General features: G+C 48.9%; 1 protein-coding gene across 5 annotated transcripts in view; it reads left to right on the plus strand.

The window, feature by feature from the left end:
* Positions 1-10,341, plus strand: part of POU6F1 (POU class 6 homeobox 1) — a 27,248-nt gene extending 16,907 nt beyond the window's left edge. For all 5 annotated transcript variants that reach the window (XM_027768144.1, XM_027768145.1, XM_027768146.1 and 2 more), the window contains 6 exons: positions 1-160; positions 763-891; positions 1,504-1,707; positions 5,634-5,772; positions 6,323-6,491; positions 7,937-10,341. In XM_027768144.1, coding sequence (XP_027623945.1) covers positions 1-160; positions 763-891; positions 1,504-1,707; positions 5,634-5,772; positions 6,323-6,491; positions 7,937-8,282 — 1,147 coding nt within the window. In that variant the 3' untranslated portion in view covers positions 8,283-10,341. The remainder of the gene's footprint in view (positions 161-762; positions 892-1,503; positions 1,708-5,633; positions 5,773-6,322; positions 6,492-7,936) is intronic.
* The last annotated feature ends 1,669 nt before the right edge of the window (positions 10,342-12,010 follow it).

Here is a 12,010-nt window from a genome sequence, read left to right on the forward strand (position 1 = left end):
GCCGCAGACGCTGCTCCAGACCCAGCCGCTGCTGCATGCCACGCCTGCCATTCTACCGCAGCCCACTGCTGCCACCGCTGCTGCCCCCACCCCCAAGCCAGTGGACACCCCCTCACAGATCACCGTTCAGCCAGCAGGCTTCGCATTTAGCCCAGGAATCGTAAGCTGCTGCCCTCACCCAAGCTGACCAGGGAAGGGCCGAATCTTGGGCCAAGGGTGGAACTGACCCTTCCCACAGTGGAGGACCAGCTCCCTTTCCAACACATCAGCTGAGATGGGCTCTCTCAGAGGCCTTCTCCCAGCAGCTGCTGGCCCATCCATCCCTGCCAAGAGGGGTGGGCAAATTCTCCAGAACCTGAACCACTGGACCAGTCTTGGAGGGTGGGATGATGTCTGGGGGTGGCAAACCTGAGAGCAGCTAGAGGCCGACAGCTCTGAGCTGGTGCTTGTCCAGTACAGCTTCCCAGCAGTGGGTGCTGCTGGGTGTGACTAGGATCACATCGGCCTTTCCAGTCTGGCCCTTCTACCAGGCCTGGCCTGAGAGATTAAACAGAGTTCCTGTTCCATGACTGTGGCCCCACCCAGCCCCAGGTGACCCCCAGCTGACTCTGCTGATCCCCTTCAGCCCCAGCTATTGAGCTAGTGGATGTGAGCCAGCCTACATGCACTTCCACCCACCTCCCCCCACTTCGGCCCTCTTCCCTCTTTTGGGGGCTCTTCTCACCTTGTGGCCTCTGAGCAAGCCTCTTCCTCCACCCACAGATCAGTGCTGCTTCCCTCGGGGGACAGACCCAGATCCTGGGCTCCCTCACTACAACTCCAGTCATTACCAACGCCATTCCCAGCATGCCGGGGATCAGCAGCCAGATCCTCACCAATGCTCAGGGACAGGCAAGTGGTCAAACCAGGGCTGAGGGCTGGGGGCTATGGAGAAGCTGCTCAGGAGAGGTCGGGACTGGGGCTGAGGGTCATAGACACTTGGACAGAAGGTCAAGGGGCTGTTCTTACGTGTGTGGCAGCTCTCTGCAATGCCGGGGCCAGGCAAGGGTGTAGCCACCACCTGCCCCAGCGGGGTTCGCTCTAGTTGGGGGTTCCATTTATGGAGCACCCATTCTGTGGCAGGCTTTGTGCTAGGTGCTTTTTCATCATTATGTCATTTTGAATACAGATCTACTAGGTGGATGCTTTTCTCTCATTTTATAGTAGAAAAGGCAAAGGTTCAGAAAAACTAAGCCACACTGCTAAAATGTGACAGAGCAGGGATTTGCTCCAGGTCTGTCTGATTCACATCCAGACCTGCTCCTGCCCCACTGCAGCTCGGGGGACAGAATAAAGGAGACAGCCTTACAGTGTGAATCCCTCGTTTTATTGATGAGAAAACTGAGGCTAGAGAGGTTAAGTGATTTGTTAACTTAGTGTTTTCCCCTGCCTGTCTGGGGACTTTGTTGGGGTAGAACTGGGCGCTGCCCTCACGCCTGGGCTCCTTGCCTTATTTCCTCCCAGGTTATTGGAACACTTCCGTGGGTAGTGAACTCGGCTAGCGTGGCTGCCCCAGCACCAGCCCAAAGCCTGCAGGTCCAGGCCGTGACCCCCCAACTGTTATTGAATGCCCAGGGCCAGGTGATTGCAACCCTGGCCAGCAGCCCCCTGCCTCCACCTGTGGCGGTCCGGAAGCCAAGCACGCCTGAGTCCCCTGCTAAGAGTGAGGTACAAGGGCTGGGGGTGGGGGCGGGGGCACAGGCAATGCTCTTTGGCATGGGCTGCTCCTCCTTAGACTACTGGGCAGGAGGACATCTTCTGAAACCCCTGGGAGAGCAGAGCACCTCCCAGAGGGAGGGGAGGTCTCAGAGTAGAAGTAGCAGGAGTCCACACATGCCCTGCCCAGGGAAACAGCAGCCTTGTCCCCTAACCCCCATACAGAAGAAACAGGTATATGTTCTCTCGGGGGGCCAGCACCCTCTAAGAAAGTCAGGGAGGAGGTGGTCAAAGTAGACTGGGGCTAGATCAACACCAGGGTGAACAAACTGCTGCAAAAGCCTTGGGACATCAGTTCTGCACCCCCTTTCTCTTTACCACTGTTCTCCCCCTCCACTCTGCTGTGGGTTTGCTTTTTCATTTATTTGTTCATTCTAGGAGTGTGTTTTGAGCACCTATTGTATTCCAAGTGCTGAAGATACAAGGTGAATAAGATGCTCTTCCTAGCCTTAGGTAGCTCAGCGTTGGAAGATTACAAGTCAGTGTGATAAAGACTGCTATAGAGTGATGAATAAGGTGCTGTGGGGCCCCAGAGAAGGATGCTCTTGACGGACGGGAGTTAAGCAAGGCTCCATAGAGAAGGAACTAATCTGAAGGGATGAGCTGGATGTGGGAGTTCCTTTAGGGAACTGCAGGTGTGCCAGAACAGAGGTTCTCAAATTTGGGCACCAGAAGCACCTGGAGGACTTGGTGGACCCAAGATTCCTGGGCTCCACATCAGAGCGTCTCATTCAGTAGGTCTAGAAAAGGGCCCAAGAATTTGTATTTCTAAGTCTGCTTGTGAAATGTGGTGAACTGCTTCCAAGCTTTGTCAGTAAGCCTTATCGGTAAAGTAGAGATACAGGGGCCAGCAGATGGCGTAGCCGTTATGTTGTTGGACTTCTTCATGGCCGACTACGGTGTGAGTCTTGGATCTGGTGGCTTGAAAGTCATGCTGGGCACATGTGTGTGCATGCCCAAAATCCTGAGAGGAGAATAAAGGAGAAGGGATTGCAATGTGGCCACTCCTTTGGGAGGGGATTTCTCTCTTTCCTTCTCACTGTCTCTCTCTCTCCAGCGAGCACACATGCTCTAAGGCAAAAACAAATAAGAAAAAAAGTTTAAAAATCCCTCTGTCATCCAGGTGGGACCAAGAACTAGACTAGGGAGAGACTTGAATTTTCTTTTTCTTTTATTTTAAAGAATATTTTATTTATTTATTTATTTATTTTTACTTATTTATTTATTTATTTATTATTCAATTTGATCAGAGAGAAACAGAGAGAGAGTCAGAAAGCAAGCCTCTAGGCTCAGGTCTTGAACCGTGATCAGCCATGTGGGAGTCCAGTGTCTTAACCACTACTCCACCTGCCTGCCCCAAGACTTGAATCTTTGCCACCTGTTGGGAAATGGTAAAAAAAGTTCTAGAAGAAACAACGAGTTCCCAGGAGGTAGAATCCAGGGAATAGGACCATTTTGGAGAAACTTGCAATTCTTAGCTTTACAAAATACTGAAACCATTAATTTAACACATTTGTAGTTTTTCCTGTCTACAAATATTGTAAACATTTCAATATTATGTGTAATGGGGAAGGTAAAAATCCATTTTACTATCACCTCCACAGATAATTACTTTTGTTAACAGTTTGCTATTTTATTTTTATTTGACCAGAGAGGGACAGAGTGAGAGAGAGAGGGAAAGTGAGAAACCAAGCCACCAGGTCCAGGACTCAACCCGCGGTCGGCTATGTGGGAATCCAACACCCTCAACCACCACGCCACCTGCCAGCTCCTATTTTAAAAAATTTAACTAGAGAAAGAAAGAGAGAAAGTGAGAAAGCAAACTGCCAGGTCTGAGACTTGAACTGGCGTCAGCCATGTGGGAGTCCAGCACCTAAACTACCATGCCACCTGCTGCCACCCCTTTCTTTTTTTTTTAGAGAGATTTTGTGGGAATCCAACACCCTCAACCACCACGCCACCTGCCAGCTCCTATTTTAAAAAATTTAACTAGAGAAAGAAAGAGAGAAAGTGAGAAAGCAAACTGCCAGGTCTGAGACTTGAACTGGCGTCAGCCATGTGGGAGTCCAGCACCTAAACTACCATGCCACCTGCTGCCACCCCTTTCTTTTTTTTTTAGAGAGATTTTTGCTATAGAGCACATGCACTTGAGACAGAAAGAGAGAAACACACACACACACACACACACAGGGGAGGTGGCCATACCTCAGTCCTTTCTCCTCCATATTCCTTTCAGGATTTTGGGCATGCATGCACACATGCCTGGCATAGAGTTTCAAGACGCCAGATCCAGCACTTGAATTGTGGTCAGCCACGTGGAAATCCAGCACCTTAACCACTATGCCACCTGCTGCACCCTTATATGTATTTTTAAAAGGCATTATTTCATTAAAAACTCTTTTATTATTTTTTAAATTTTGCCAGAAGGCATGTACACTCTCTAGAGTGAGAGATTGAAAGAGAAGAAAAGTTAGAAAGCATCCCCTCTGGGGTGTACCACATCGCAATCCCGTCTCTATTTCTCCCTCCTTTTGGGAATTTGGGTATGGATAAGCACATGCCCAGTATACTTCTCAACCTGTGGTGTCTTGGACTTGAATCATGCAGTCGCCCATGTGGGATCCAGCCACCTTAACCACCAGGCTAAGAGGTGGCTCATAGAAATTGTTTTTTAACCTTTGTGTTTTCACTTAGTTCTATGCCTCAGAATAGTTACAAGATATATCTTACCTCATTTTTTCTTTTGTTTTAAAGCGCATTTGTTTTTGTTTGTTTTAAGAACTATTCATTTAATTTTACTTATTATTATTCAGTTTGACTAGAGAGGCACACAGAGAGAGAGAGAAAGCAAGCCATCAGGTCTGGGACTCGAACTGTGGTCAGTCATGTGGGAGTCCAGCACCTTAACTATCATGCCACCTGCCAGCCTCCGTTTGTTTTTTATTTATTTTAATTTTATGTATCATTATTATTTTTTCTATAGGGCATATGTGCTCACCAGAGAAAAAGCGAGAGCGAGAGAAAGTGAGAAATCAAGCCACCAGGTCCAGAACTTGAACTGTGGTTGGCCATGTGGGAATTCAGCATCTCAATCACCATGCTACCTGCTGGTCCCACTTTATCTTAATTTTCAAAGACAGGGTCTCACTGTGTCATGATCTTTCAGCCTCAGTCTCCCAAGTAGCTGGGACCACAGGTGCACATGAGATGCCATCTCTTTCAGACAGGGTCTTACTGTGTTCCCTAGGCCAGCCTTGAGTTTGTAATCCCCCTGCCTCAGCCTTCCAGATTACTGGGATTATAGGCACAAGCCTTTAGGTTGGACTGGGAATTAAACCCAGGCTGTTCATGTGGTCCCAGCCTGCAGCAGTGTCTTAGCAGCATGCACCACTGGTGCTGAGCCTACTTTATTAGTATTATTTTTTTAAACTAGTATAGCTGAGATGTACAGTATCTCATTGTAAGTCAGTCCCAGAAATCATATACCAGTTCACTATTCATGGACATTTAGGGCCTGGTAGGCTCTAGAATCAGGTTTAGATTTGTCTTTGAGGGCAGAGATTTGAGAGCAGTTATCCCAAGGGGGGCACTGGCTGGGATTAGATTAAGCCTATGAACTTCTGAACTTCTCACCTTCCTGTGTCATAGGTGGCTACAGGGCTCCAGCTTGGTGGGCATGTCTCTATGCTTCTTTAGGAGGTCATTATCATTGTTTGTGTGTTCATAAGCAGTTTCTCGTCTTGCATTTTGTCAGAACAAAGTGAGCATGTCCTGAGTGAGGATTTCAAGCTTACTTTTGCCCTGCTTCTGGTCCACCCAGGGATTCCAACCCCTGAACTGGGCAGAGGGCAACAGAAGCTGTGTATCTCTTCTTATAGGTGCAGCCCATCCAGCCCACACCAGTTCCCCAGCCTGCTGTGGTCATCACCAGCCCAGCCCCAGTGGCCAAGCCATCTGCCTCTGCTCCCATCCCAATTACTTGCTCAGAGACCCCCACCGTCAGCCAACTGGTGTCTAGTAAGTGAATTCTAGAGGAGGAGTGTGAATAGGGGGAAAGACATTTACTTGAGCACCTCAATATCTTCAGATGTTGCTTTCTTTACTAAACTTCCTGGAGTCCAAAGGGAAAGGATAGAGGTACAATGTGAGGGGTTGGCTTTCTTAGTCCCATTCCTGTTGAACTGGATTCTGAGCATGATGATAGTGGAGGCTGCTTAGCAGGCAGGCAGTCTGCTTGTCTGAGAGGCCATTGGCTGTCTGCTGTGGTCTCTCACTCAGCATTTGAGGAATGTGGATTGCCAACAGGTGTGCTTGGGGCCAGGAACAGAGTGAATGGGGGAGGGCCAGCAGGAAGAAGTTGAAAATAGACCCTGACTCCCAGATAGTCTACTCTAGGCCCCTGCCCCCTAGTTTGCTTATCTTGGGGTAGGGGTAATGAGGTTCTCACGGGTGCATGAGCCTTTTGCTAGATGTCGCCATTCCTCACTGTTGTATCTGTCCAGACCAATTGACCAGGTAAACAGTGATGATTCCCATAATACGTTGTTGATCTTTCCCTTTGGCCTAGAACCACATACCCCAAATCTGGATGAGGATGGGATCAACTTAGAAGAGATCCGTGAGTTCGCCAAGAACTTTAAGATCCGGAGGCTCTCTCTGGGCCTGACACAGACCCAGGTGGGTCAGGCTCTGACTGCAACAGAAGGTCCAGCCTACAGCCAGTCAGCCATCTGCCGGTGAGTAAATCTGTCCTGGACACGTCAGGGTCTGCTTAGTGCCTGGTGCCTCTGTAGCTTCATGGAGACATGGGTATCCAGCCTTTTTCCATATTCTTCTGTCTTCTTCCATATTTCCATATTCTCCTGTCTTCTTCCAGATAAGGAAGACTGTTCGAAGAGTGGACAGGAATACCTATAGTAACTAAAGACTGACAAAGTCCTTCTGGTCCCTCTGAAGTTTATCCTCCCGCCCTGAACATTTATATGGTCTTCTTTGGAGACCCCAACACCCTAATCCATTTAGAAATTCTATCAAGAAAGAAGCATATCTTATAAAAATGAGTCACAAAAGTGGGAATTTCAGTCCTGTCTTGGCCCTTGGCTATAACCTGCTATACCCCATCATGCTCCCATCTCCCCCTCTCATAAGGCATGACTACAAAGTAGTATAGTTGATTTTTCTTTGTGCAGCTTATGAACTAACTTGGGGGCCAATACCAAAGGAGAGATGACAGACCATTTTGTTGTTGTTGTTGTTAGGTTTTTTTTGTTTGTTTTGAGAGAGATTTTTGCTATAGGGTGTCAGCTGCCGGGTCAGGGACTCAAATTGGGGGGAACCAGCAGTTGGCGTAATGGCTATGTCGCTGGACTCTCATGTAGTTGACCGCGGTTCGTGTCCCGGACCCGGTGGCTTAAAACTCACGCCAGGCGCGTGTGCGTGCGTGCCCAAGATCCCGAGAGGAGAATGGAGGAGAAGGGATTGCGGCGTGACCATCCCCCCTGGGGGGTGATTTCTCGCTTTCTGTCTCTATGTCTCTCTCTGTCTGTCTGGCGAGCGCACGCGCCCTACAGTAAAAATCTCTCCAAAAAAAAAAAAAAAAAAAAATTGGGGTCAGCTACTTGTGAGTCTAGTGCCTTAACCACTATGCCACCTGCTGGCCCTGAGAATTTCAAACAAGAAAAAGTGCTTGGCTTAGGGATGGCCACTACGTCTATAGACTAGACTGGAGAGACTGAGTCTGCAGTGCCATGCTGAGACTTCTGTCACCATATCCAGGCACAGCCAGGAAGAGTAACCTGACTTGTTAGCGACGCTGCTATGGGAATGCATTTGGGGGAGGGCAGCACTCATGGTATCTAGAGGCCTCTCAAAGGACACTCTTTTAGGTGACAGTTCTAGGAAGACCATTCATAAAGCAGTCACACTGTTGTCATTGTACTACTGACTAAGCTGAGGCTGTGGGAATGGCCTCCCTGTTAGGATCCATAATACTGGAGATTCTGGGGAGTCTGGGCTTGGCTGAGCTACAGGGGTCTTGGTGGCCAGGTGAGGGAAATACAGGGTACAGTACACCAGCCCTGAGAACAGCAGTCCCTTGAGGTAGTACTTACACTTGGTGGGATGTCTGTGGAAGAGACTGAGACACCCTCACAGTCCCTTCCTGGACATGGATTGCCTACAGGTTTGAGAAACTGGACATCACGCCCAAGAGCGCCCAGAAGCTGAAGCCGGTGCTGGAGAAGTGGCTGAATGAAGCCGAGCTCCGGAACCAGGAAGGCCAGCAGAACCTGATGGAGTTTGTGGGAGGCGAGCCTTCCAAGAAACGCAAACGCCGCACCTCTTTCACCCCCCAGGCCATAGAGGCTCTCAACGCCTACTTCGAGAAGAATCCACTGCCTACAGGCCAGGAGATCACTGAAATTGCTAAGGAGCTTAACTATGACCGGGAGGTCGTGCGGGTCTGGTTCTGCAATAGGCGCCAGACGCTCAAGAACACCAGCAAGTTGAACGTCTTTCAGATCCCTTAGGGCTCAGCCCCCAGCCTTGTGTTCCAGCACTTTGTACTTTTCCCTTGGTGCCCGGCTGCAGCCACTGCCGTGACAGCACCTGTCCTTTTGTCACGTGCAGCTGTGCTCGCCCTAAGTCCTGAGACTCCACTGTGTGCATGTGCGTCAATGCCTCTCCCGCTCCCCCACACATCTCACATCATGGGGAGGCCAGCGGGGCCCACATGAGAGCTCCAGCCTCTGGGCTAGTCAAACCGAAGGTGAGGATTTGTGGTGTCACTTAGAAAAGCACTTTGCTAACTTGGTTTCTGAAGGGTGAATTCTGGTTGGGAACCAGAAACTCCTGTCTGGGGCAGGGCTTGGCAGCTCCTAAGGACCACTGGCCATTAGCTCCTGTTTTTGATGGCATTCTTATTCCGCTCTCTCTTCTTTGCTCCTATGTGTTGGTGTGGCAGGTATGACAATTCATCCAGTGAATCCAAAGCCCCACACTGCCCATCCTCCAACCTCCACTTTGCCTGCAAGGACCCAGGAGATAAAATTTAGAAAAGCATGCTGTGGCGCTCAGAAGGTCAGACTCAGTGTCTGCTTTGACCTCGAGGTCAGGAGATTCACACAGCTCCAGGGCCAGAATACGTGATCTCTTTTCCCACCTCTCCCTAGGTCCTTTGGGGGAAAATGCACCAAAGCAGAACCTTGTCTTTTGCAATCCATGTTGGAAGGAAACAACAGCAAGTTCCTCTTGTCCTGGATTTGTCCTGGGTCTGCAGCAGGTCAGGAATTTGGTAAATAAGGCCATCCTCCCAGATTTTTGGTAACCCTGACATTGGGGTGGGGGGGGCAGTTGTGTGCTGAATTAACCCCTCCACCTCTACCCACACACAGCCCTACTCCATTCTGATTGAGGTGGGAGTGAGGAGGCAGGCAGGCCACCTTCCAAAAGAGAGGGGAAGGCTCCCCATTCAAGTTCAGAGTCATCAATTTGCCTCAATGAAAAAACAAACTTCCTTGGAAAGGGTGTTATACACAAACTTTCAGCAACAATGGTTAGAGTACCAGAGTGTGTAAAGGATTCAGTGACTTACACCTGAATACAGAGTGCTGCAGGTTTCATCCAGGTAGGTTCTCTTTTTGGGGAGAGACGAGTGTATCACACAGGGTGGTCTGTGAGTAGCATATAACCCAGGGCATGTCCATTGCATTGGAAGTGCAAGAGACATCATCTGTCCTATCATGGCAGGAAAAAAATCATAACCCTGGTCTAAATTAGGCCTGGCTAAGCTTACTCAGCTCCTCTCTGTTCTAAAGCTATCTTCCCAAGGCCAGGCTCTTCTGCTGGAAGGATAGGTCAGTTTTCCAGGGGAATAATGCCTTTAGGGGAAAAAAAATACCTTTAGGGACAGGATGTTTGCAGGCTGAATTCCCCAGGTAGGGATGCAGGGTGTCCCTGAAGTGTATTCAGAGCTCACTGACCTATGACCTTGCTTCTCCACCATAGGACCCCGGGGAAGCAGCTAGGGTCTGGGCCACTCACTAAACCAGTGGGTGTTTCCCTGCCTGGGAAATGGTTTCTTCTTGTACCTGTAGGAAAATGCCCAGGTGTTTGGTAGCATCAGACTGTGAAGGGAGATGACATAAATTTTGTTTTGTAGGTATCTTTCCCAACTTAAGTCAGAGCTCAGCAGCTTCTCAGTCATGGGACGACAGGCTAATGGGCAGAAATGGTTTAACTGTGTATAGTTTCGTTTGTTTAGTTTGAAGTAAAAGACCAGATCTGTCCATGGCCTGGTAAATCAGCTGGGGCCTTTGGCCTTTCACTGATGTTTTATCCCAGTGCAGTTCAGAGAAAGAATTCAGCCAAATAGACTGAGGAACACACTTGAGTCTGGAATGCAAGACCCTAATGTTTTTGTGTTCTTAGAAATCTAATTACCATCATATGCCCACATTTCCTTCCCACTTCATGGGCCAGGCCGTGACACTGAGGTTCTGACTGGCCTCCAACATGGTGCAAAGCCTGCTGAGGGCTGGAGGGAGGGCTGGGGAGGGGAGAGGAGAACAAGAAGTACTCAATGTAGTTGTGTGGAATAAACAGTATTTTTTCTTTTGTACTAGTCTGCATATTTCTTGTTCACTTCTCAGGTGAATGCCAGAACTGGAGCATGTTCTAGTGTGGAACTAGAGGTCTGAAATCAAATCTGGCCTTCTAGGTCATGAAGGTATTCTTGTTAGGATAGGTGGTTAGAACGCTAACAGTTACTTTGATTTACACTTTATAAAAATGTGGCTATATGGTAGATGCATCTTCATTTGTATTCTTCTCCAGGCCTGCCACTGAGCTTAGAGCTAGGAGCATAGCTCTCAGGGGGGGTTTCTCTCTTGGTTTGTCTGCCCCTCGTAGGGGGCTTATGCCATCTCCCTCATAGGCCTGCTTCCCTGACACCTACCTGGTGTTGACGAGATCTGGGCTACATAATCTACACTGGTGACAGCAATGCATCATCTGTTCTGGACCATGCTCCACCACCCTGCCTCCAGCCAGCAGGACGATGGTTATCTAAGACTATAATGCAAAACTTACAGATCAGAGGAGCTTTACAGTGCTCTGGGAAAAAAATGGGGAAAAAAATCAAATAGAAGCTGGCACTCATTCCTGCATAAATTTCACAACCCTGATGTTAGCCATCCACACAGGGCTGTGACTCCTCAGTACACAGGCCAAGGGCACATAGCAAGTAGTTGATAAATGTCAGATGAATAACTGCTTTAATTTCCTACTCTCTCCTTTAAGGAATGACAGCTGAATCCCTGGCTTTGGGCTACTGGGAGAGAGCAGGGATGGAGGATTCTGCCTGGCTATGCGGGGTTTGGTCTGTGAAATGTGGAAGTGAATGGAATCTGGGCAGCAGCTGGTCCTGACCAGAGAGAGACAGTTCCCAGCAGCTCCCACCAGGAGAGCCTGTGGGAGCTATCTCTGGCTCAGTCCAGTTGAGAGTGGTTCCTGGCAATTGGCCCAGGAAGGCTTTATAGGAAGAGAGTTTATGGAGGGACTGTAGTTTTTACTCCCAGGCCTAAGAAGTTCACCGTACTGTGAAGGGGGAGCTGAACTTTTATGGACTGGGGCTGATGTGGGCTGGTTTCTGGACTAGAGTTATGAGAGAGAATCCGAGGTTGTTTGGAATTCTGTGGCGGTGAAACCTTCTGATTTCCCTTCCTTTCAACTTCAGGGTCCTACAGAGAAGCCAGGCTGGGTTTCACAGGCTCACTGGGTGGGCTGCAGGAAGATATGAAGAGTTCAAGCTAGATGATGAGCTCTCAAAAAAGTCTGCCTGGGAAATGTTTTCTTCCTGTTCTGGAGGAAAATGCCCAGTAATTAGAGCAGGGAATCCAGCAACATTGGCTGATGGAAGTAACTGAATGAGAAGGAACGTCTGGGGGATAGAGGGGTACTGCCTCAGGCAGGATGACCTCTTAAGCCTCTGAGAGAAGGGTGATCTTTCTGTTAGTAATAACTAATCCTATACTCACTAGTCAGAGCACTAAACATGCCCTTTTCTTTCTTTTTTTTTTTTTGCCAAAGGGAATGTACTCTCTCCAGAGAGAGACAAAGAGAGATGGAGAAGGAGGAAACATTCTCCAATGGGATATGGTCACACTGCTATCCCTTCTCCTCCATTTGTCCATCCTGATGAGATTTTAAGCATGTACACACATGTGCCTAGTGTGTTTTTTAAGCCAGCAGGGCCAGG

The sequence above is a fragment of the Tupaia chinensis genome, unplaced genomic scaffold (assembly GCF_000334495.1).
Source record: "Tupaia chinensis unplaced genomic scaffold, TupChi_1.0 Scaffold145652_1, whole genome shotgun sequence".
NCBI classification, from domain to species: Eukaryota; Metazoa; Chordata; class Mammalia; order Scandentia; family Tupaiidae; genus Tupaia; species Tupaia belangeri.